Source organism: Antedon mediterranea, chromosome 3, assembly GCF_964355755.1.
Source record: "Antedon mediterranea chromosome 3, ecAntMedi1.1, whole genome shotgun sequence".
Taxonomy (NCBI): domain Eukaryota; kingdom Metazoa; phylum Echinodermata; class Crinoidea; order Comatulida; family Antedonidae; genus Antedon; species Antedon mediterranea.
In genome coordinates this window covers 37,518,162-37,545,168 of record NC_092672.1, presented here as the reverse complement: position 1 = coordinate 37,545,168, position 27,007 = coordinate 37,518,162, and the positions used below count along the sequence as shown (strand labels likewise).

The window sequence follows — 27,007 nt, the reverse complement described above, 5'->3', positions numbered from 1 at the left end:
ACAAATATCTTGGTCGATTAGAAGAAACTGCATGAAAGCTGCAATTTTTATTGAAGGTATAAGAAGCTGTCTGGAAAGAAAAAAACAAATTAGCAAAAGACAGGGAGATTAATGATGTGATTTCTGCCAATGGAAAGCAGCAGACGATTTATTAGAAGAAACTAGCAGAAGTCAGTTATCGATAATCTTGGATTATTAAATTATTTGCATTCTATTTAGGAAATGCATATAATTACTATTGCAGCAATTAAATTTTGTATTTTAATATAAATATAAAATTGAAAATGTATTAATATTAAAGATTTACAGAAAATTATTAATTTATATACACACAGCGATGAAGGAAGCTAGTTACTTTTTTCGGCTGTTTTATTTTTTGATTTAACTTTCTGCTTATTAGTATTTGCCACTGATACCCACAACATTGTAATTTAAAAAAAAATTATTTGCCTTTGGATTTAATCTATAGCCTATGATTTAAAAAACGAAAAAAGATCTCACTCTTTCTAGATATAAAACTATATATACATTTATTTCAATAGATATGGCTGAAATAAATGATGTTGTTGTTTGAAACTATTGTTAATACATGTAATGGTCGAATCACTATAGACTGAAAATAAAAACTAGAAATTAGGCCAGAAATAGTAATTGTGTACTTTGTATTTTATACTTTGTTATAAGATATATTCGAAAATGTTTACTTTTAATATTTGAAACATTTAAGAAATTATAAAAATGTGACTTGTACACGGTTTCAATATTTACTATCCTTTAACTATACTTTATATACTATTAATTTATTTCCATTTATCATTTCCATATAACCTAACCATAATGTAAACGGTGTCACTTTTTTAAAGCTAAATGCGCTTAGGATTTAGTTTAAGCGTAGATTAAGTTTCTTTTAGCTTAGTTAGTTAGGCAGTACTTAAGTACTGATACCGTTTACAACTTTCATCTAAACTATTCATGAAACTCTCAAACCTAAACTTTCTTTACGCCTATTTATTGACAATGTACGAGTCACAAATGTGGGATTCTAATTTTGTTCTAATATTGAATACAAATTTATATATATATATATATCGAATCGAATATATCTTTATAATAAAGTAGGAAGTACTTCGTATTGTCTGATTACACACTTGGCATTCAATATTCTAGTTCCTAAATTTTAACTATTTGTATTAACACTTAAATAGAGGTAATTGTCTAAATTTTAATTTTTAAAATAGAATGTACATTTATATCTAATGTAAAATAAAATTTGTGCGGGCATTTGTTCTTGTATGCATTACTTCATTTGAATTATAGACAAAACATAATTAGAATATATACACGTGTAAATAAATATGTACAATGTTTTACAATATTTTTTACTTAATATGGTCGAGTTATAAACAAAAATAAAATAATTTAAAATGTACCTTTTATCTCCATGTTTTACGTAATACTATACGTATGAAACGCCATGTGTGACAAAAGACATTCTACCACTATTAAAAGTAAAATAAAGGCTACCAAGTATTCGTTTCGTATTAATGTCGTAGTTATGACAACCTATTGTCGTAGTTATGACCACCTATTGTCGTAGTTATGACCACCTATTGTCGTAGTTATGACAACCTATTGTCGTAGTTATGACCACCTATTGTCGTAGTTATGACCACCTATTGACCACCTATTGTCGTAGTTATGACCATCTATTGTCGTAGTTATGACCATCTATTGTAGTTATGACCATCTATTGTCGTAGTTATGACCATCTATTGTCGTAGTTATGACCATCTATTGTCGTAGTTATGACAACCTATTGTCGTAGTTATGACAACATATTGTCGTAGTTATGACAACATATTGTCGTAGTTATGACAACATATTGTCGTAGTTATGACAACATATTGTTGGCTGATATTAATATCTGTAGAATGTGTACAACAAAAAATATGAAAATAAATATTTCTTGTTGTTGGATTGTTAATAATTATTCTCATTATTAACCATTTTTTTTATACCATTAATTACAGTATACCAGTAACCATCATACCAGTAAAATTATTGTTATATGTTGTGCTACTGGTCTAATTGACTATAAAATAAAGTTTGTATTGTTTAATGTTTCTTTCAAAGCCTTTTTGTTCTATTATCATCAAGACATCGATTTATCCAAGTTACAAATGATTTTAAATGCCTAGGAAAAAAATTATATTCCACATATGCCTAGTTGTTTTCATTTGAAACGTCTCTGGCACCTATAATTTGTATTTTATCGCTTAGCTCTAACGCCCTCTTCTCGATCACCGTCGCGGTAATTATAACCAACCCTTCTTCTGTGTTTCGAGACGTGCAGAAGAAAAATGTATGCGACCGGGAACGAGTGCAGGATAATTGGTGCCGATATAGAGGGCGACATTTAAGCAAAAATGTAAACACTAAAAATTACCAAATGGGAACGAAAGGAATAGGTAAGCTATATAAAATGCTATAAAATATCGATAGTAATATTTATTTTAATAATAACTTGGAGAATTGATAATAGTTTATTAGTCTGTGTTATTTATTTAGGGCCCGTGATTTGTTCGGCGTGTAAAGAAGAAATTAATGATGAGGAAGTAGTGAAGGCTCTTCAGACAGACTGGCATGTCAAGTGCTTCAGGTAAGAAACCCTACTGGGTTCTGTCTGGCTGTATTGACATTCATTAATCTAGGCCTAGCCTTATTTACTGACATTACAATTATTATATAAAATGCTTACTGCAAACAATGTGTTCAATGGAAATTAGACTACTTTCTGAAAACATTTAGGCCTAGTAATAGTACGAGTATAAACGTTTTTGAATGTGGATATATTTTTTGATCAACATTCAAATAATATTTTAAATGCCAAAAAAAAAAATTGGCAAATTTACAGTATCATTATTATTACTACCTACTTAATGCACTGATTGGTCCAAGCCTGTTTATCAGTTGAAGCTAGCATATTTGTTTTTCCATCTGTTTTTGTGATTCCAAAAAATGTACACCCCAAAACACTTGTTTTTCCATCTTCTAAACCATATTTAGTGAAAACTCATTTTTTAAACATTTTTATTTCAACACTCGAGGGTAACCCTTCAATGGCAGTCGATATTCAGGCACCCCAGCCCTCTTGAATCCATCCCCATTATATGGGGCACATAAGCATAATATACAGTATGGCAGAAAAAAAATGACATTAAAATTAAATACAAACTCTGTCTCAAACATTACGCCTTCCTAAGATGTGTGTCAGTTTGTTTCTCTTTATGGCAGAATCAATTAATGTTTCCTTTTAAATACAAACTAGGTTGTGTCAAATGTCTTATGTTTACAATATGTTACAATTTGATGATGTTAACATGTGTAAAACACAACAATAACCACATAAATATCGGTGTCATATGGCTGCCATCATGGAGGATAATTATAATTCCATCCTTGAATGGCATATTGGTGATGCATTAGCAGTTAACACATTACTGTATTCTGTGAAATACTTTTATGTAAATGTTGTATTTTATAACATCTGACCAGGAACTACTCTTGAAAGTGATAAAATATATTTTTTAGTCCACACCCAAATTATATTACCCAAACTTTTGAGTTCATGATAGCCCGGTCCTCATAGCCTGTGTGTATCAGAGTTTTACAACTCCCTGATATAATTACAACTCCCTGATATAATTACAAAGTCTCATTTATGTAATTTTGATGATTTTGTAATCTTGTGAACATTTACAATAGTTATGACTTGTTCATTGTCGAATCTATACAAAATTATGAATTGAATAGTGTGTGCAATATTGTTGAATAAAAGCATTCATACTCTTTTAGTATCCATTTGTGACTCAACTTGCAATATATTTCTATTGAGGAAGAGTCACTTCAATTAGATCAAATCCTAAGTGGCCATATGTTGGTGTATCTTTCTCATATACAAGGCTACCACAATGTTCATCAGTAATGTACTTTACACATTTTCCGTAATATTGAATGATATGGTTCAAAACCATTTAGTGCTCTAGCAAAGTTAGGCTTAGTGGTAGAGCTGTTCTGAGGGCTGTAAATTGCATAAATCCCTTGAGAAATTTCTACTTCTATAGGCAGCTATTATTGGCTTAACTGTCAAATTGCTTTTTCATTTATAATCTGGTTTTCATGAGTTAATAAATTAAATGGTCCGTGTTTTGAATTGTTTTTTTTTATTAACACCATTAACTCACTATTGTAACTATAATTTCACATTACGATTAATCTGTTTTTAAGGTAGTTTCCCCACATGTATACATTTTTTTTTGTTATATTGTGCTTTTTATTATCAACTTTTCAACTGTTATCCAGACTATTAATGTTATTATATTTTTAAATAAATAATGTTCACAAAATGCCACAGGAGTGTGGATGCAATATCATTAGTAGTAAAAAGATCTAATTGCATTTTTAAGTTTTTTTATTTTTTTATTTACAAACAAAAGGTAAAATTATTTACACTTTATAAAATATCAAAACTAAGGAATGTTGAAATACTTTGAATTGTTATGATCTAATAAGCTAAAAATAGATTGAAATAGTAAAAGTTATTACTCCACCTTCAGGAACCATACCATTGGAGGTCAGGAAGTGAGGTCACACATATTTAGGATTAGTCAGTTATGCGGTTTATACTTATTTTGTTATGATTGGTATATTGTATTGTAAGTACGGCTCACCTGGTGTTGGTAGTAACACTTCTAAGTACATGTTACAGTTTGTTGTTTCTTATGTTAACATACATTATTACTTGACTTGTTAGAGCATACTTTATAGATTTATAATCATAACAATATGATTTCATATGAGAGGTATGTAGTACTTTTTCTATTATTATTAAATTCTGATAAGGAACTTAAATGAATGAAATTAAAAACCATGTTTTGTTTTTTACTTATGGTCTTGTATTATTTTATAAATTTTATAGTTTTGTTAAGGAAGAATTTGTTATTATTATTATTGTTATTTATTCATGCAAATAAGTTTTGTTTTACAAAATATAAAACAACCAGAAGAAAGCAAGAAAAAATAACAGACTTCCAGAAAAGTACAAAATCAGTATTAGTACATCTACAAATTACAAAAGGGGAAAATAACTAGTATACTACAGTATTAAGTTCAACAAACAAATTAATTATTGTGTTTAAGATACATTTTAATGGAATACATACAATACGATACTGTCACTACTTGTAGTCTGTCTTCTTCTGAAGAAAAATGGCCGTCATTGACGGATACCTAGTATCAGTTGACTTTACTGCTGGTGTACTCCAGATCTACGTTTATACCATGCTATACACTTTTTTGTTTGTACCATTCGGTACAAGTAGGTAATTTGAAAATGTCAGTAAAGTTCAATCAAGATCTGTCACATGAAACACATGATGTCAACATTAATGTTATAAGATTGATGAGGTGATTACAATGTACCCATGGATACTAACAATGTTAAGGAAGATGTTGACGTCCTGATGTGATCATGATCCAAGTATGCTTAACAAAAGATCAAATGAATAGCGAAAGGTTGAATTCTCAATGACTTCCGTGTCTTAATTTGGAGTTTTTGAATTTCTTTTTTCTTACTTTTAAAATATGAATTATGTAAGCAACACACACAATGGATTGACTTTTAAATAGTCTCTTTACTGTCCTGTAGTAGACATTCCAATAGTTACATCCCTTTCAGATTCGACTGCTTTTATCTCTCTTATCCTTATTTTGGTTATAGTTCTTTAGTAGAACAATAAACTCACCCAAAACCGGACACAATTGTGGTTGACTTATAAGAAAAGCTTTGGAATTCTTTTAAAATGTCTGGTTTCTAACATTTTAGTTTTTAAAGACTTTTGGTGAGAGAGTTGCTATAGTAGTGACACCAAGATTTAAAAATTTAAAAAAAATTGAAATATTAACAAAATATAATACTAATTGGGTTCATAGCCCATTCCCAATATTCTCTTAAAAGAAAAAGTTAAATGTGTTTTAAATTAATTTAATCTGCTTCCTAATTGTTTAAATCTCTTGTGTATGTATGCGTGCGGACTGTTTCACACAGGTGAATGCATCAATGGTTATCAGGTTGTAATTTAATGTAACCACAAACTATCAATTTGGTCTAGTTAAGATGTTTTGTTACTAATATTTAGTTTCTTTTACAAATTTTATTATTTCCTTATTAATTATTTTTCATTTTCATAAAATATGATTTAATATTTACCAGCTAGTGTGAGATTTAAGCCACAATAGTAGTATTAAATTATTTATTATTTTGTTCATGTTAAAATTCATGATTCATTTGGTTTGGTGTGTTCACTCCCCCTCCCTATTTTCTGAATGATTTTTGTTTACCTCAGGTTTGAGGTATACGTCCCTGTTGATTTATCTAAAGTGATATACGGAGAAAAGGTATCTACTGTAAAGACTGCTCCTATTCTGCATTTCTCATTAGAGTTTAAATTCATTCATTCATCAGTGGAAAATTATTTCCATTTATAGTCATTTGCATATAAAATATACATAAAAATTATGTTTGCTCTGAGAATGAGATACAAAAATATAGTCCACACTATAAAACTAGTTAGACAAAAGAAATGTGATGTGACTAAATATGGTAGTGATACTGCTGTGTGACATCATCATGTCCATATATGGGCGCATCACATTTGTTTTCACATAAAACATTGATAGTGTAGACAGAGCTTTAGTGTAAACCTACAATTGTTATTAGCATAGCAAACTTGTGTTACAGTACTAACAATTATTACATCGTTTCCCGCTGTTCTCTACTAATCAGGAAATGTTGTCCAAATATTAATCTTTTATTTTATTGGCTTCCTCATCAGAATTTGAACATACTATTACATTAATCTTACATACGGAATTTAGATGCTTTCAAATATTCATTGAAATGAATTATTGACCAATAAATTGAAACAAACGTACAGTAATATTTACCGCTGCATCAGTATAAAATATTTTATCAATTTGTAATATTCTCTTAGGCACTTTTCATACTTTAGAATTATTTACCGGTAAGATATATGACAGGAAATAATAAAAATACATGATTTAAAAAAAACAATAGACCATAATCGGTCCTATTGTAAGCTAAGTGCATCCATCAATATCGTGTTTCTATGATAACGGCCATTTTTGGCCCTGTACTTATTTTTCATGATGGGGTTTTAAAATTATTTTTCATTTTAAGCAAGCTTAAAAAAATGTCCACTGGTATAAAAATGGCTAAAGCTCTCATTAGAAGGCCTAAATCCATGTATTAACCATGTAATATCTACCTATCATAGTTAAAAAAAATCAATCTTGTCGTTTCTATGATAATGGCCATTTTTGGCCCTGTACTTATTTTTCATAGATGGGGTTTTAAAAGTATTTTTCATTTTAAGCAAGCTTAAAAAAATGTCCACTGGTATAAAAATGTCTAAAGCTCTCATTAGAAGGCCTAAATCCAAGTATTAACCATGTAATATCTACCTATCATAGTTAAAGAAAGTTAATCTTGTCGTTTGGCCTATTTTTTGCGTTCAGGCGCAAACATATACTGGATCAGAGTTACACAGAAGCATAAGGTATACACAGCTAATATATCTTTATTCTGTTTATATTGTAGGTGTTCAGACTGTAACCTGAGGCTATCCAGTTGGTATTTTGAGAAGAATGGATACTTGTACTGTCGGAAGGACTACTGGATTCGATTTGGGCAAGCTTGCCACGGATGTGCTTTGCTTATAACAGGACCAATTATGGTTTGTTTTACAATTTTAAATAAATTGTATTTTAAGTATTTAAATATTGAGAATGTCTTTATGTTAACGGTACTTCTATTGTCTTAACCCACATTCACACTGTGAATGTAGCTTTATAATTGTGTACTGCCAACCTAAAGCTCCGTCTACAATATCAAACTTTATGTGACAAAATAAATGAATGAAATTTGACCATATAAAGACATGATGATGTCATATCACTACCATGTTTGAGCATATCACTACCATATTTGGGCACATCACACATCATTTTTTTGTCAAACTAGTTTGATAGTGTAGACAGAGCTTTACATTTGATGACATTATTAATGTTGTTTATGTTGTATGTTGTTTTTGGTAGGTTGCTGGTGATCATAGATTCCATCCTGAATGTTTTATATGTTGTAATTGTGATACGTACATCGGTGAGGGTGAAGGGTATGCACTCGTGGAACGAACGCACCTCTACTGGTTAGTACATTCAATCCTAAATTATAAATATTGACATACATGCACATGTTCAGTATCTATTTCATTTTTGATATAACTAACTTTCAATATGTATCAATCATACCAATAAAAAGTAATTTCTTGATTAGTAGAGTACAACGTAATATATAGTTTGCTTACAGTCTTACAGGCTTACAGTTACACCTACTGATAGGTGTAAAAGTACCTATATTATTTTAAGCACATTGTCTGGGAAAGAAATGTATTTTTAGATAGCGTTTACCATTGATTTCAGACCACAGGAATGTAGACCAATTCAACTGAATTTAACTAAATATACCATCTAGGTGTATTCCTGTTTCTGTAATGTTTGAACTAGGTCATAACGAAAATTGATTATTTATACAAATTTACGTTGGTTTATTTGAGATTTTTAGCTATGTCAAAAATAGAGACTGTAGGACAAGGTGTATATATAAAAGTTGGCATTCAGGAAATATTATCATATAACATAAAGTAGGGTAACAACTATTTTATTTAGCATTTCAAGTCAAGTAAATTTATTGTCCTTTAAAATCATTTACTTTGAAATGAATTTGAATGGTTTCCGCTAACAACAAATAAATAGAACTTAAAAAACTATCCCCCGTCGGACACCATTCCGGTATTTCTAGAACTGGTTTTAGGGGTTGGTAAAAACCTAAGCCCGCCGGACACCATTCCGGTATTCTTAGCATTTTAAATATTCTCAATAGAAATATTAATTGTGCATCATACAATTGCTTTTAAATGTGTAATACAGTCTGGCAGCCTTTAGTAGCATCACACAGACAAGCTTTTCATTATGTCAGCTTTCGCAAACTGCTATTAAATATTTGATGGATTATGCAAACGTGTCACTTAACATGCAGCTTTAAAATTGACATAAAACATTTTGAATCGTGGGAAAGATCAGTTACAAGGTAGCGGAGAACAGGATTACTTGTAATACTAGTTGTGGTTAAAGCGCTTTACTTTTCAATGAAAAGTTTTTGTTTTGAAATTTTGAATCTGATTTTAACATTTCACACTATTCAATTATTAAATGTGTGAATTTATTTATAAATCAAACTAATTTCTACAACCACAATTATACAATTGAAATCATATTACTTATCTCATGAAGTGTGCCACTATTGATCTATTACTTGTTACCTTTAAAGATATATTGTCCCCCTGAAAAAATAATTCTTAAAATATGTTTGTTTGAATATGCCATTTTGATGTCACATAATAGTTATCCAAAAATTGGATAAAAAAACATTATTTACCTGAAAAAATGCAATTTAAAGAAAAAAATAGCCAGCCAATGGGTTTATTTTGTTATTTTATAGGTAAAAACTTTATTTTATTTTTTATTTTTTTCTATGGACGTGATTAAATGTATTAAAGCTACAAAATAACTTATATCTTTATTTTTCTTGTTTTTGGGGGACAATACAGCTTTAATAAAATTACCTAATAACAATTATCGCCATTTACTATCATTTGAAATATTGTAGTTTTTTCCAAATGTAAGGTGTGAATGTTAGTATATATTAAATGTGTTGGATCAATACTACAGGCTGTGAGGTGCAGGTGAACTTGAGTGTGATAACTAGGCCGAGGGCGTTGATGCAAAACAACTGTAATTAATTCAAAATAGAATACCCAGTAGAGAAACACCTTTTGGTAGATAGCACTGGTTGGCTGAGTTCCAAATCAACCATCAAATATCATACTAAACAGCTTTATAGGATTAGCTTGGATTAACTACATGTTTTAGGATTAAAGTCTTCTAAATGAGATTTCGGAATTAAATTACTGTGGTGACTAAAAGATCAATTGAAAACCAAAACTTTAAAATTATTGATTTGCTAGTTATAGTTGTGTACGAATACAGAAATAGGTAGATATGAGCAGTTAATAAATGTTTTTAAAATGGCGTAATTTCAAAATGATTTACAATGCGTTTTTTTAGTTTAAATACTTTTGAAAATAACAACTGGTTTCTTAAGCTCTGTCTACACTATCAAACGTGTGCACAAATATGGTAGTGATATTCCCAAATATGGTAGTGATATGACATCATCATGTCCATATATGGGCACATCACATTTTTTTGTCACATAAAGTTTAATAGTGTAGACAGGACTTTAGAATTATGTTTGATACAATAAAAATGTCTATTTCTTTTACAGTGAGAATTGTTATCGTGTAATAATGTCACCGATAGCTGCTCAAACACCAGACAAAATACCTCACACTTTTAAACAGCTAAGCATTCCTCCGAGCCCAAAGGGTAGACATTCATTTTCTGTAAAAATAGACAAAAAGCAGATTCAACGATATGCAGAGAGAACGATGGAGAGCAAAGTGGAACACAGACGCACCATTTGTATTTCAGAGTAAGTTTACTTTTTATTTGTTTTTAATGTTTATCATTCCTCATTTGCATACGTGGTGCTGCAGTGTGTTTGACTACTGATTGTGAGATGGTGGGTTCGAATCCAACGCTCATCGCATTGCTTGTATCCTTAGGCAAGATGATGATACAATAAGGATTGAAATGTCGATTACTCTCATTACATTATTTTATCCTATGTTAGTGAACAGATCAATACACGTATTGGTTTTTACTTTTTATCCTCAAGCTCTGTCTACACTATCAAACTAGTTTGACAAAAAGGGTGTGATATGCCCAAATATGGTAGTGATATGCCCAAACATGGTAGTGATATGATATCATGTACATATATATGGGCACTTCGCATTTTTTTGTCACATAAAGTTTGATAGTGTATACAGAATTTAAGTTCATAAATACCAGGCTCTTGGATTTGAATACTATTGTGTAGTATCCAAATATACTGTATCTGTCAAGTAAGATCTGTCGAGTTAAGTGAAGCATTATATGCAAATGCAACGCAAACAACTTTTATTGTGATTTACTGTGAAATTTGTTGATTCCTGGTTACTACCTGTGATGTTTAAATGTCATTGTGTCATTTTTAAATAATTGAACACTCCCTAGTGAACTATTTAGACATTGAATTGACTGCAATATCTACATTAAAACAAATCTAGAGGTGATTACTGTTTTTACTTTGGCTGAATAAATGTTTTTGATAGAATTAACAAGTTCCCAAGCAGTCATTTTACGACTATAAACAAAACACTGAAAACTAATGACAAAAATGCTTAGAATAGAATATTTAATATTTAAAAAAATAAAAGTTGAATGCTGCCCTCTAAAAAATTGAAAATACCTAAGTCATATAATTTATCTAAGTCAATTCATTGTGTGCTTTTCTAAGGTTTGCTGGCCAATGAAATTATCTATTTTTAGATGTTTTCTAACAAAAAGGTTAACAAACTAAAGTAAAAATAATTTAAAAGACTTTCAACTTTGTATGATATCTAGCAATACTGTGCTGTTGGTATATTTCTATACATTCTTTATTTATATATTGAGTGCTTCCTGTTGTGATGGTTCAGTTATTGTTTTCCAGGAATTTATGAATTACTGTGAACAAAAAATTGTTCTTTTTGTTATTTAAAAAAATATATTGCATGTGACATCGTGAATTCTTTGAATCTAACAATTGATTGTTGATTACGTCACGTGTCAACATAACAATAACATTGTTATTTGTTATTTTAAAAATGATATTGGTACAATCAGGAAAGGGTGGAAGTCTTCCCTGATAAAATATAACATTCTTCGTTGATTGTATGCGGTTATTATGATACATGTTTTGACTATTAAACTACAAATAATTTTTTTCCTGTCTTCCACTAAACTTGTAGAATTGCTGATAGTTCTGATCGACTATCTCTGTGTGTTGGAGATCACATTCTAGAGGTCAATGGTCAACCAATCAAAGAACAGAATGTTCAACATGTAAGTACTGACTTGAGGAGTGGAAGAGGGGAGTGTATTGTATATTGTTGTAAAGTTCTTTGTTTGTTTATCTTTGTTTTTTTATATGTTTATGCATAGAGATATTTATGAGAGCCCTTGATTGTCAGTGTATGCTCTTTAAATAAGGTTTAATAAAATAAAAGTTTGGGAGGATGAATGGAAAGATGAAAGCATATGGTTTTATTCATCATATGTTCGTGTTTCGTTTTATTGTTTATCTAAGTACTTGTATACTCTGTGTCCATTTTCTTAATAGGTCAATAAATGTTTGCTTTGAATTTTTGAATTTTAAATCCAAGTACTTGGTGAACATGGCATTCACCGCTGTAAAAATGTTTTGAATCAATAAAATATTTTCATTTATTATTTTGGGCTGTATTTGAGTTTTATATAGACATTACTGATTGACCACTCACTGAGTCAGAGGAAGATTTCAATAGAAAACAATGCATTATTTATTTTCTTATAATTAAATTATAATGTACAAGACACTGATCGTTTATACTTAGAAATTCTGTCTTTAGAAAATTAAAAAGGTTATAGCTACTGAATTAATTAAAATGACGTATGACATTGCTAATTAAAATGTTCATATTTATGAGTGCCACCAATGGACTTTGGTCAAATTACGGTTGGAATATTGACTGATTGATTGATAAGATTGCCTACTGTAACCAATTGAGAAAATTGTTTAGCAGCTTTAGCCATTCAATTTCAACCAGTTTATAGATAAGCATATTAAACACATACAGATTGGATTTGAAAAGGATTTAATGTTGTATGCCTGTTAGTTGCAGAGATATAGATGATTTGATTGTGACCAAATATTTGTTATTGTTCAAATTGTTATGGGTAATATTTAACTTCATTTCCTTAAGTTTTAATTATTTTAAGTTTTGAAAAATTACACAGAATGTTTTAGAAATGTGTTGATGGTGGTTGAGCTACACTTGCTGTGACAAAACTGTATTTAATGTGTTGATGGTGGTTGAGCTACATTTGCTGTAACAAAACTGTATTTAATGTTCTTCTTTATTTTCTTATGTCAGATTGACAGAATTTTAAAAGAGTCATCCGGGACGTTGCAATTAACATTAGAACATAATCCAGTGACCGCACCACCCCAAGTGTCATCCTCAGCACTTGGATCTGAAATGGAACTGCCATTAAAACGGGAATGGAAAGAGACGGAACCAGAAGAGGATTCTGTGTTTTCTGAACAGCCGACACAGAAAAAACAACTCAGTTGTAAATGTGACTCCATAGAATCACCAAAGACGTAAGGGCATTTAATATTTTTGTTTTTGTTTGTTTAATATTTTAATCGTTGTTTTCCATCCTTTTCATAAATAATTATTTTTTTTCTGTTTAAAAATAAACTAAATGAAGCTAATTTAAAATGTAATGCCATATATCCTTGGGTGTTATCCCACTTCAGGTCTACTCAAACCCCTACTTTCACAAACAGGCATCTCTGGGTATAGTCCCAGTATTGACTTTTGGTCTGAATGTAGGCCTCTCTCTAGCCAGTTCAGATGAGTTTTTACAAGAATGCTTACCATTCATTTTTCCTGTACAGTAGCCATAGCAGAATGGCATCCCAGCGGATTATCAACCGGTAATTCCTTTATATACAATATAATCACAAACAGGACTTTAGCAACCAATAAAAAAACATATATACCTTAAAATATTTAAAATGTTTCCACAACACACACATTGATCTTAATCCTTCGGGCTTTCCTACTGGACAAGAGTCTTAACAGACGTCAACTGCCCATTTACGTCATACCATATTAATCATTCACGATAATTATTTTATGCTTGATTAGTTACAAAAACGAGACACAGGAAGGATGGAAGTTTTTCATTTTTTTATTTTTGGTTGATCTTTTAATTCTTGATACGTGAACTTAGCATGCTGAATATTTTATCTCATGATTTTACTAAACACTTTCATGTGGTCTGGCTTGCAATACTCAATCCATTTAAATTTGATAATCTTTTTAGAAATAAATACATTTTTGTTGCTTTTAATCAAACACACGAATCAACATTTCACAAAAGTTGACTGTAAATATGGTAGTGATATGCATAAATATGTTAGTGAAGAAAATTATAAGAGTTATTATAATTATTGTATCTCATGTTTTGTAATCTATACAAATACAATGCTCTCTCTACACTATCAAACTAGTTGAAAAAAAAAAAGTGTGATGTGTTCAAATACGGTAGTGATATGAAATTATGTTCATATATAGGCACATTTTTTTGCAACATAAAGTTTGATAGTGTAGACAGAGCTATGGTCGTCAAATATGTAAAGGAGGTTTGTTTCTTCTGGAGAAAACATTATATACCACAACAAAATAGGCCTATTTATAGTTACGAAAGCTGAGTGATTAGGACACTTGACTATCATATAAAAAAACCAGGGATCAATTCCTGATAAGAAAATGAGTACCTGGTTGAAAAATACAAGGAAGGATAAGGCAGTGTGCGTGTTCACCATATGACATAATGTCATGGCTGAGTGCAATCATATCAGTTCTTCCCCTACTATATTTACAATGAATTGGGATATATTATTTACTGTTACAGATAGGACGTTGGTTACTTGAGTACCTTGGTGGAAATACAAGGGAGTGTGGAAATGAATCAGTCACCCTACAACATAATACCATGGCTTAGTACAATAATAAATGAGTTCTTCTCCTACTACGTTTACAATAAATTGAGATTTACTGTTACAGACAGGACGTTGGTTACCTGTACTTGTACTTTCGTTGTCTGTAAGACATCGTTACTAAATGCAATGATGAGTTAATAATGAGTATGATTCGTCGTCATTCCACCTGTTCCAGACTAGACAGGAAAAAGCACGGTGATTGTCACAATATTATTCTACTTTCTAAACGTAATATTATTCTTAATTGTCGTTTCCTTGGTATTATGCAATTTTCAATTAAAGATGTCTTTATTGATGACACAGTTATTAGTGTGTTTTTATGATTGGATAATATTTAGGTTAGAAATATTTACCACAAAAGGAGATTTGTTTATCAATTTCATTCACTTGACAGCGCCACAACAAATGGTGGCACTGTAGTTTGGTGGTTTATTGTACTTCCTTAGTTTCGAGAGTTTTTGGTTAAATCCGGTTCTGTACTAGGATTTTTCTTATGAAAAAAAACAACACCTAATTGCATAACAAAACATAGTTTAAAAAGAATAGGTTTGAAGCATCCTGATAATTGTTAGAGAAAGAATAAAAAAGAAAAAAAAATACTCCTAATAGACACACAAACTTTAGATACTATGGTATTTTTCATTAAAAATTAGTAGTTTTGCCTTAGATTAAAAATATGAGTATTTGAGAATAGAATTGTTATTTTGTAATGACCTTAATATGTATGCATAACAATTTTATTAATAGTATTATAACTTTACAATATTGCTTTGTAAAACTTAAAGCATGGTTATTAAGTTCTTGCTAATCAGTTGCAAGTATCTGATTGGTTGAGCTGTTGTGCTACCATTATTTCCCAGGGTCCTCTAGTGTTTGGGAAGTAACGTGAGTAATAGCATCCTGTAGTGTGCTTTATTTTCATACTACAAGACGCAACTTAATCAGTTTTTGTCAACAATTGTTCAAAACAACAGGAAAATATGAGTTCCAGTACTCAGAAAAACCAAAACAATTATTGTTGCTTTTCAAAAGTTCTCGGGTTTGTAAAGAATTTAGAATGGTAGGTAAAATCACCATTGTTTGTTTGTTTGGTTTTTTTTTATTTGAAATGGAAGCAATGTGAATCTGCAATTGCACGTCATAATATTTGAAATAATTGTTTGTAAAAAGTAATATTTAAAAGAAATTTGTAAATAGAATGTTAGTTTGAGTGAATGATTTTAGTTTGATTGATAAATTTCAGAAATGTTATCTTTCTCCAGAAATCTTGCGTAAATTACTCGCTAAATTATCATAATTTTACGCAAGAAATACTGTAAACAGAATTTTGAAAAGTAAACGCAGTTATGCTTAATTGCTTTTCAAACTAGTTTTATTTTTACACAAATGTGTGAATGAAATTGTTGAAGTTTAGGTGAAATATTTTATTTGGAGGAATATTTTTTTGATCTTTCTTCATGTAAGACCTACACAAATGGAGAGAAGAGGAAGGAAAACAATAAACCAATATAAAAACAAATCTCTAAAAACATTTTTAAAGCTAATTGTTTAAAATTTAACTAATTTCTATTAATAATTACTCTTTCAGGCGGCGCAACTCGTCAGAAGAACAGTCAAAGTCACCGAGTTCCAGGTTTGCATTTTCACGTTCAAGTTCAATTAAGAAAGGAATTAAAAACCATTGTATATTTAGACCGACGGATCTTATTAAAGGAGAAGTAATTGGCAAAGGATTCTTCGGACAAGCTATGAAGGTAAACACTTTACATTCTTGAAATAAATCAATTATTAGTTTATGTATTGTGTACAGTATATTTGTTTGTTCAAGTTCAGGTTCTCTGTGTTTTCACAAACAGGTATAAAAGCAAAATTGGTTGCTGGTTAACAGAATATCAATAAAACATTAAAGGCATATAGGAAACTTACGATATATATAAAAAACATTCAGATTGTATAAAAATATAACGTTAAAAATGTATAGTAATAGTTTGTGACCATTTTCTAATAGAAGTATCACTAATTATTGGAATTTATCATTTGGTAATAATTAATTCAATTTATTTTGCATTTGTCTATTCATTGATTAAATTGTCGGTTTTTCCAATCATTTAATTTAGTTCATTTAACGCTAAATCTGTAATTTGTGTCGGTCAGTTACTCATTTCTAGCACATAACCAAACGTTTACAATTGCATTTAGTCAATAAGACATAAACCAATTTCACCACACGTACAAAATCACAATCCTATACTTCCATATCCTTAAGGTTTAGAGGAATTTCCCTTTGAATTCCTTGCTTGTATCTTAAACAATTCATTTCCACCTTTCAATCGAGTAATAGTTAAAACAGGAAAAGGTTGCCAATCGGCAAAATATTGGTACGGAAGTGATTAGATTATGTGTAAGTTAATTTAGTAATTGAGTAAATTTACACAGTAAGAAAGACACTCTAAAGCTTCTGACATGGTTGCCTATTGGGTTGTAAAGCTTAGGATTATTAAAGGAGTGGACAGCACAAAGTGTGAAACAAAGGAATTGCTATTCTCAACCGGATCTGTCACTTGACCGGAATCAAATAATACAGAAACATACACTCAAACTTTATATGAGTAGATACTTAAAATCAATATTATTAATTTCAGTTTTCATTTAAGTCTGGTGTATTTTGCTTAATTGACATAACGGTATGTTTGAGTAGTATTAATAGATTGACCAAATGACTAAATAACTAAAAACTAACTAAATTAGCAGACACTATTATTAATATTCACACAAGAGACTTTTTGGAATGACGACGTTTGTTCATTCATTCATTCATTCATTCTTTAAAAAGTCGCATTATGTCAAATATTGGGAATATTTCAGTATGTAATAAATGTTTAACATGCATAGTAATAAATAAGAAACAAATTTGAAGTCTTAGAAGCATTTGACTAAATCCTGTGTTTGCAAACAACATTCACGACGCGACCTAGAGTAAATGATGACTCATACGTACATTATAATGATACACGCTCCGTTAATAGGCAACTTGTGTGCGTTGAGTTCAAGCAACGAGTTGTTTCCGACTTTGTATTCTTCTTGTCAAATTGAACATGAAGTTGATGAGTAGATGAGGAAGTCAGTAAAGCACTTTACACTCAATCTGTTGTGTGTTATGCAGTGTGGTTTGTAATAGCATGGTGGTCTGTATGATGTCTTGTTTAGTGAGATTTGACACTGGGACACTATAACATTTAATAACATTTTATTTTTGGACTAATTGTATTTATTAATGCAAAATTTGAAGATTTAATTATTGGTAGTTTAAAGATGTATTGTCCACCAAAAACATGGAAAAGATTAATAAAATCAGATTTTAAAAAAGCCATTTTGCAGTATTAATATTTAAGTTAAACACAAAACACCATTGTCTGACAGACAATTTAAATATTTTTTTCAGGCAAATCATTTTTTTCAATCCAGTTTTTGGTCAAAGTGAATAACTATTACGTGACATTAAAATGGCATAGGGGGACAATATAATTCACATCCTTCTCTTTGCAAAATACTTTTATCAGAACCCATTATACCAGTAAGTTAATAGTAATAGTAGTTAATAATAATCCAATACACAACATAAATAAAGTAGACTATATCGTGTAGTGTTCTAAATGTCTGTATTTCAATGTTTGCCGCATCTAGGGTCCTATCAGTTTGAACTCGCCTTTTTCTGGGGATCATACTCTTGTTTGATGCCACACACCGTGAACATTTAGAATGTTCAAGATGCCAAGTAGTAAACACATACCACATGCAGTTTCCTGTCTTGCTATCTGTTTCTGACACCTGATTTGGTTTGTTCACATCTGTCAATGTTAACTTTTAAACAAAAACTCAATTCCGCACATTGCTTGGTTGATGTAAGATTTTGATTTGAGCTGCAAAAAAGTAAACATTTGTATGAGTAATACAATTTTTAAATTCAGATTCGATTTTAAATTTAGATTTAAATTCCAACCCCTGAATTATTATTATTGCCAGTTACATTTTTTGAGTTGTCTATTGGAGAAATTAGGTGTAAGTCCGATCCAAAAAAAATATTGCGATAATGCACTTGTGTACATTAATTGTTGTCAATATTGTTAAGATGTAAGTAAAATTGCAAAAATGTTTTTGCATTCACCAAACTTCATGCCTAGCATTGCTCAAACGTCACCATATCTAAATATAATGGTTCCCACATAAACCAAGCATGAAATTGTGTCATTTAAGATATTATCCTTAATTGCAGTTTGGAATATTTATAGTGTGGTCTATTTCAGTCCTGCTTAGCACACCATACAATGTGGTTTAGACATGGGTTATAATTAGTTCTATTAAAGTAACCACCCACTCTCATATACTAGCCTAAAATAACTCTTGTAAATCTAATATGAAATATTATTCCAAGTTGTATTTTCCAATTAACAAGTCAGCTTCATTTTGTGTGATTTTAATTTGTTTTTATTATTTAGTCACTTTTTTTATAATTGGTTAAAATTGTTGTTAGTGAAGTATATAAAGGTTTCCAGCAAGCTGGCCTTGGTATATTAGCGTCAATACTTGAGGAAATTACTTTAAATTCATTCTTAATTACATTACATATTAAATGTCAATCCATTTTTATCCTGTAACTTTAATTTTTATTTGTGTTTGCACATTCTTTCCGGAGTTTTATTTTAAGGTAAATTTATTGAATGCTCGTTGGAAATGATTTGAATAAGTGATTGTTCATAGACGATACCCATTATTTTTTCATGCTATCTTCCTGTTCACGTTTGCCTATATGACTGATTACCATGATATGATCTGCATTTAGTCATACTGTACATTTTCTTTTCTGTTTAGTTTTTATTCATAAAGTAGAAAGATTAGAAACTATTGTAATGAGTTGTAATTAATTAATGCTTAAATGAAAATTAGCGTTAATCACGAAACTATTTTAAACAAACTTTCTCTTCACGATGATCTTGTGATGGTCATTGACCTTTGATATTTAGCGTTACTAAGTTTTTCTGTTGTTGCCTACTGTATATCCTTCTACTGGTTTAGTTCCAGATATAAGCCCAGTCTGGGATATAAGCAACCACGCACATGTAACTACAGTAGATATGTGGGTATAGAAAGATCATCTCAATGGTATCCGGCAAGTTTGCCAAAACCCAGTTTGCAACTCAAAGTTCGCTGACTGGCCTAGTGAATGGGTGTATCACACAGCCAATGGTATCCGGCAAGCTTGCCAAAACCCAGTTTGCAACTCAAAGTTCGCTGACTGGCCGTGTGAATGGGTGTATCACACAGCCAATGGTATCCGGCAAGCTTGCCAAAACCCAGTTTGCAACTCAAAGTTCGCTGACTGGCCGTGTGAATGGGTGTATCACACAGCCAATGGTATCCGGCAAGCTTGCCAAAACCCAGTTTGCAACTCAAAGTTCGCTGACTGGCCGTGTGAATGGGTGTATCACACAGCCAATGGTATCCGGCCAGTTTGCCAAAACCCAGTTTGCAACTCAAAGTTCGCTGACTGGCCGTGTGAATGGGTGTATCACACAGCCAATGGTATCCGGCCAGTTTGCCAAAACCCAGTTTGCAACTCAAAGTTTGCTGACTGGCTTAGTGAATGGGTGTATCACACAGCCAATGGTATCCGGCAAGTTTGCCAAAACCCAGTTTGCAACTCAAAGTTCACTGACTGGCCGTGTGAATGGGTGTATCACACAGCCAATGGTATCCGGCCAGTTTGCCAAAACCAAGTTTGCAACTCAAAGTTCGCTGACTGGCCTAGTGAATGGGTGTATCACACAGCCAATGGTATCCGGCAAGTTTGCCAAAACCCAGTTTGCAACTCAAAGTTCGCTGACTGGCCGTGTGAATGGGTGTATCACACAGCCAATGGTATCCGACCAGTTTGCCAAAACCAAGTTTGCAACTCAAAGTTCGCTGACTGGCCTAGTGAATGGGTGTATCACACAGCCAATGGTATCCGGCAAGTTTGCCAAAACCCAGTTTGCAACTCAAAGTTCGCCGACTGGCCGTGTGAATGGGTTTATCACACAGCCAACGGTATCCGGCAAGTTTGCCAAAACCCAGTTTGCAACTCAAAGTTCGCCGACTGGCCGTGTGAATGGGTTTATCACACAGCCAATGGTATCCGGCAAGTTTGCCAAAACCCAGTTTGCAACTCAAAGTTCGCCGACTGGCCGTGTGAATGGGTTTATCACACAGCCAATGGTATCCGGCAAGTTTGCCAAAACCCAGTTTGCAACTCAAAGTTCGCCGACTGGCCGTGTGAATGGGTTTATCACACAGCCTAGTTGGCACATGAAAACCCCAGATTGCCGACTATAATAAAATAATGACAAATCAATGGTTTATATTAACAAAGATACCTTTGTTTCTTTTTATCTAGGTTACACATAGACAGACTGGTGAGGTGATGGTATTAAAAGAACTGATACGATTTGATGACGATGCACAGAAAAACTTCCTTAAAGAAGTAAGTATCATAAACTCTTTATTGAGCCAACAAATGTACACTTCTTTCTAATTCATTAAACCCAAAAATTGCTTTGTTGCCCAAACAACCCAACATCAGGACTTGCACTATAAAATAGTAAAAATTAAATGCATGAACACATTTTCTGTAGTGCTCTCTATTTTTTAATAATACATAATTTTTAGACCAGTAATATGAACATAAATACAGTGGTGTTTTATATTCCATTGTTTGCACTGTATATATGCTTGTTTTGCCCAAAAGCTCTGCAAATTTGTTTGGCTGTTTTACTTTATCTTTTTGCTTATTTTATTTGTATCTCCATTGACATCCAGCCAGATACCCACAGCATTGTCATTTTCAGTAATTTGGCCTTTGGATTTATATACTACTGTTTATAAATAGTTATTAGGTATATAATAGTATTTTATTTTCTTTCAGGTAAAAGTATTACGAAGTTTAGACCATCCAAATGTTTTACCATTCATAGGAGTTATGTATAGAGATAAAAAGTTAAATCTTATTACAGGTATGTGGTTAACATTCATCAAATCGTTACCTTGGTTACTGTATATGATTGCCCTGTCAGTCAACGATCTGTCAATGTTTTAAACGATGTGATACTCAATTCAATCACTCTCTTATCAATTATTTACTTGTTAAAATCACATCAATCATATTGTTTCATCTTCTGATCTTGTTCATTCCGTTTTATTAATAGATTTTACATAGATTTCACACTCGTCAGATAATTATGTAACTGGATTATTAAATAACAATAATAAAAACAGTAAAACTATATTAAATGTGAAATAAATCTTTTGTTTTTGTAGAGTACATATCGGGTGGAACGTTACGAGATATTATAAACGACTTAGTAAGTGCTACAATAGTTTAAAATTGTTAAAAACTGAAAGTAAAACTGCATGTGAAAGTGAAAAAAAAAACATTTGTTGATTCATATGTCAATAAATCAAAAATGCAAACAAACTAATTTTTTCATAAATTCTTGTTTGCTTGTACGTGCATTTTATCACATAAATGCAAAATAGCCAAAGCATCTGAAATCCTTAAGTTAAGTAATATAAATTGTTTATATAAGTTTAAACAATTTTTGACATTCAAGTATTAATCTTTAAGTTGTTGCCAGATTATTTCATGTTTTAACCCAATTATTGTGAATGAAAAAAGTATGTAAAGAAATAGTGCAGTTGTTAGTAATGTCCTTAACATTAAGAAAATAAACAAATGATATGACTTTTAAAATACGGTTTGGTTGGATAAACAGTGCTCTAAAAATCTATAATCTTAAAAGTCCAAACTGAAAGTATCCTACTGCTTTTCCTCTAAGTTAATCTAATTATTATCCTAAGCTAGATAAACCATATTACACAATCTCGCTCTATTAAAGTCATGTGACCACCTAACCCAGTATATTGTCCCTGATTTATTTCATTATTTTGCTAATATTGTTTTAAAAGCAAAAATATATTTTCAGTTTTGTAAATTATGTAGATTATGAAAATAATTTGTTATAATTGGTGTTGATCTGATGTGTCATATATAAATAGTTTTAGGAAATATATATACTTTAAATTTTACATATAAAACTTGAAATAATTTACCTTGACCAAAAAAAAATGTTTGTATCTTGCAGAATAAACCCTTATCAAATTTAGCCAAGACAAAATATGCACATGACATTGCAGTGGGAATGGTAAGTGTATATGTACATACCTGTATTCTGTTGATAACAATGTATTACTTAATGAAGATGTAGACAAAACAGATTCTCACTACATTTAATTACAGTTATACACTCCACTAACTGGAAACCTGTGGCCGTATTCACCAATCACACCTAAGTGAAATATTGCCCTTAAATTTTCAGTATTTCACTTAACTCAATGAATATTTAAGTATTTCCCTTAAATTGTATTCACTTAGCAGTGAGATTTTTTTAATTTTAAGGGTGTTTCCCTTAGCCTAAGTGTGAATGGTGAATATGGCCACTGGACATCACATTGTCTGATTTTCCAAATTTGGAAGAACATTCTGGTCAAATAACTTTATAAATGTATTCTCTTCATAACTTATTTAACTTTTTTTTCCAGCGTTACCTTCACTCACGATCCATAATTCACCGGGATCTGAACTCACCAAACTGTTTGGTTAGGGCTAACGGCTCAGTAGTCGTTGCAGACTTTGGTCTGGCGCGTATCATGGTGGAGGACAAGACGGATCCTAGGCTTGGACAGCTAGGAACCAACTCACTTGGTAGAGGGAGAAAGAAGAGGTACACAGTGGTAGGCAATCCCTACTGGATGGCACCAGAAATGCTTAGAGGTAATTACAGATCTTCAAAAGTGTTTAAGAGTATTTACTGGTTTAGTTTATTAGGAAATTGATTCAGTATAAAGAAATACAAAGTTAACAGTTTGTAAAAAATTAAGGTTTTTGCCTATTCTTAATTTTAATATGTTACTTTTTTGACATTTTAATATCTAATGTTAATCTATCTAATGTTCTAAATGCATTTTTTTAATACATAACATTCTTGAAACGTTATTGAAATATTTAACTCTATAAATGCACATTTTATTACATCACATTTGTGACATTTTAATGTTATAAACGCATATTTTAAATCTGTGTATTAATATATCCTCTTTTTTCAAACACTTGAGTTCTGCCTACTGGACCACGACCAGTCATTTCCTGGTCGAGGTTCAGCGACTTCCTTCTTTCTCATTATTAATAAATAACGTGTAATCCTTTTATAACTCATTTTTATTCCTCGGAAAAACTTTATTTATTGATGTAAAATAAATATAAATTTTAGTTAATTTTGTTCATTTTAGTTAATTTTGTTCATTTTTTTTTATTCATTATTGTGGAACTTGTATAATAATAATAACACTATAAAAATGGTACACAGCATTTTAATGGTTATCCTGGACTGAATTATGATTTCAACCATGGAGTCTTTACTCCATGTTTCAACTAAAAAAAAGTCATTGTACAGCTATTAATAAAACTATAATATTATTTTTGGACATAGGAAATGTCTATTAATATGTTTGTAAAATAATTATTTCTAAAACCAAATTCATTAATATCTTATAGGTCAACAATATGATGAAAAGGTAGATGTGTTCTCGTTTGGCATAATTCTGTGCGAGCTGATTGGTCGAATCAGCGCTGACCCTGATATTCTTCCTCGCCGACATGACTTTGGTTTGAATGTTCCGTTGTTTCAACAAAAGTTTGGTGTCGGTTGTCCTGAACAGCTGATCAAGATTGTTAAAGAGTGTTGTGATTTGGAATCTGATAGCAGGTATGAATTGTAATTGAATATTCATTATTACCACCATCAAACTTTATGTGACGAAAAAAATGTGATGTACCCATATATGGACATGATGATGTCATATCACTACCATTATTTGGGCATATCACTACCATATTTAGGCACATCAGTTCAGTTCAGTTTTATTCGGTTCACTCAAAAATACAAGACAAACATAACAGAAAAAAAGCACAAGATAACAATATTAATAGAATGAACCGAGGAATAACCCAAGAAAGTTTAAAAGAAAACTTATTTCCATTGGGGTCCTCAGACATAAAAATAACACTGATAATTGCACTTAAAGCGCCCTATGACTACTAAAAAGTTAAAAAATTGTACTGTAAAAATAATATTTTTTTGTCAAACTAGTTTGATAGTGTAGGCAGAGCTTTAGTTTATTGTTTTCTAACTATTATTTAATGATTATAATTAAAAGTGTATTGAAATCTTATTGATTTTAATCTTAATTTTATTTCAGGCCTGACTTTGAAGATTTATCGGGAGCTTTGAACTCACTACATGTCCAGCTGGAATATGGAAAACCTCTTCTTTCTAAGAAACTTGAGGACTTATCAGTTTCAAGCTGAAATCAGGCATATTCTTTCTTTCCGAAAGAATATATAACTGAATTGAACGATACTGATTTTGATCAAGTCTACCAAACATATTTAAGTTCTTTGCTTGTCTAACACACTTTCAGCGGATGTCAGCAATTCTGAGATGAAGTTATTGAACTCCTCTTTTTTAAAGTAATGTGTGTACTAGTCTATTTGAAACAACAAATAACAGAAGAAGAATTTACATGAGGTACAAACACAATCGAATAAACAAAACAAAAGCCCATATTTATAGCAATATTTTAATATAATACATAATTGAATCAAATATTTGGTAAAGTTATGTACTGCCCTCTGTTGGTTAATTAATACTTGCGTAGTGTTTTAAAGGCAACAATTATGATAAACTGCCACTAAAGTGATAGTTTAAAAGTTTCTCAAGTTTGCTAGTGTAGATCAGTTGAAAGCATTTGCATTGCAGAAGTCTTTAACTTTAACAAACTTTAGTTGTTTGCAAACTGGTAAAAGTTTGCTAGTGTGGAATACTAGGCCTTACCACCGTATAAACTTTCAAAATAAACAAAATTATTAGATGATGATGTAATATTACTGTCATTCTTCTTGAAACAATTTTATTTAGATCCTAATTTAAGGAGCAACCAACGCCAACAGGAAAAGTAAACGGTTTGTTTGCAAAACTACTAAATACTCTTAACTAATACTTTAATTCTTTTTTTAAATTTTCTATCAGCTTTTACGATTAAAAATGATACCAAGATGCAATGCAGTTAAAGTGCTTTTATTTAAAATATTATAAATATTGTTATATTATAATTGTAAATTATAAATTCTAGAATGAGGATAATTTCTTAGGTACTTTGAATGCTCTGTCTTTCTTTACATTCTTACTACATTCCTTCTTTTCATGTGTACCTTGATTTCTTCCATTTTTCAATTACCTTTGCAAGTATTATAATAATATATTGTACATGTAATTTCTGATATTCTGTAAAGGTATGGATTGAATTTTGCTAACCTGCCGATGTTCTGAGTGTGTGCTTGGGACGTAATGAGCATGTTAAAAAAAATAACTTTTGCAAAACTCACTCCATATTTTAAAGATGCTTTAAAACTTAATAGTCATACATTTTAGTGTCTTGTAATTCTATGTAATACTTTGTAATTTTATATCAGATTGTTTTATATCTTTTTAACTCTACTTACAGTAATACCTTAAATTAAGTGTTTTAATTAAGTGTGTCATTATTACCAAATATGGTGATATCAAGCCAAATATATTAGTCTATACTTTGAATGCCGAAGTCATTTTAAACTTATGAATGTTGTAATTGTTTATTACTTGTATTACAGATCCATTACTCTACAAGGTAAATGTTACTGATACCAAACTTGGGATGGGCGTTGTTACTTAAGAGGTTACCGTGGTGACCTCATTCTTCCTTGCATCTTAAATAGAATGCCATAAATATGTGAATGTTTACTGTTATATATTGTAAATGTTTGTACATATGCAAGAATAACTATATAAATATGAGCAACTGAAACTAGATTTATTTATTTACTTTGGCAGGATCCAGCAGAAAACTAAATATATTAGTTGTGCACATACCTGTGGTATAAACCCCCTCCTGAATAGGGCTATGTTTTTGGGGTTGGTATATATA

At 30.9% G+C, this 27,007-nt stretch overlaps 1 protein-coding gene across 2 annotated transcripts; it reads left to right on the top strand.

Moving 5' to 3' along the window:
* The first annotated feature begins 2,433 nt into the window (after nucleotides 1-2,433).
* Nucleotides 2,434-26,615, top strand: LOC140045489 (LIM domain kinase 1-like). Of its 2 annotated transcripts, XM_072090411.1 has the most exons (15): nucleotides 2,434-2,468; nucleotides 2,569-2,659; nucleotides 7,679-7,814; nucleotides 8,176-8,285; nucleotides 10,484-10,690; nucleotides 12,093-12,186; nucleotides 13,257-13,486; nucleotides 16,485-16,650; nucleotides 21,327-21,413; nucleotides 21,855-21,942; nucleotides 22,247-22,290; nucleotides 23,071-23,130; nucleotides 23,528-23,759; nucleotides 24,540-24,750; nucleotides 25,244-26,615. In XM_072090411.1, exons 1-15 carry the CDS (start codon nucleotides 2,450-2,452, stop codon nucleotides 25,350-25,352), a joined length of 1,884 nt encoding a protein of 627 aa, XP_071946512.1. In that variant the 5' UTR covers nucleotides 2,434-2,449; the 3' UTR covers nucleotides 25,353-26,615. The 2 variants fall into 2 exon arrangements, with proteins under 2 accessions (XP_071946512.1, XP_071946514.1); XM_072090413.1 differs by lacking the exons at nucleotides 2,434-2,468; nucleotides 2,569-2,659 and adding an exon at nucleotides 4,748-4,862.
* The last annotated feature ends 392 nt before the right edge of the window (nucleotides 26,616-27,007 follow it).

Coding starts and splice junctions, on each gene's coding strand:
- LOC140045489 (XM_072090411.1), top strand. Junction 12,187..13,256: donor AAGAACAGAATGTTCAACAT/GTAAGTACTGAC, acceptor TTCTTATGTCAG/ATTGACAGAATTTTAAAAGA. Junction 21,414..21,854: donor AGAAAAACTTCCTTAAAGAA/GTAAGTATCATA, acceptor ATTTTCTTTCAG/GTAAAAGTATTACGAAGTTT.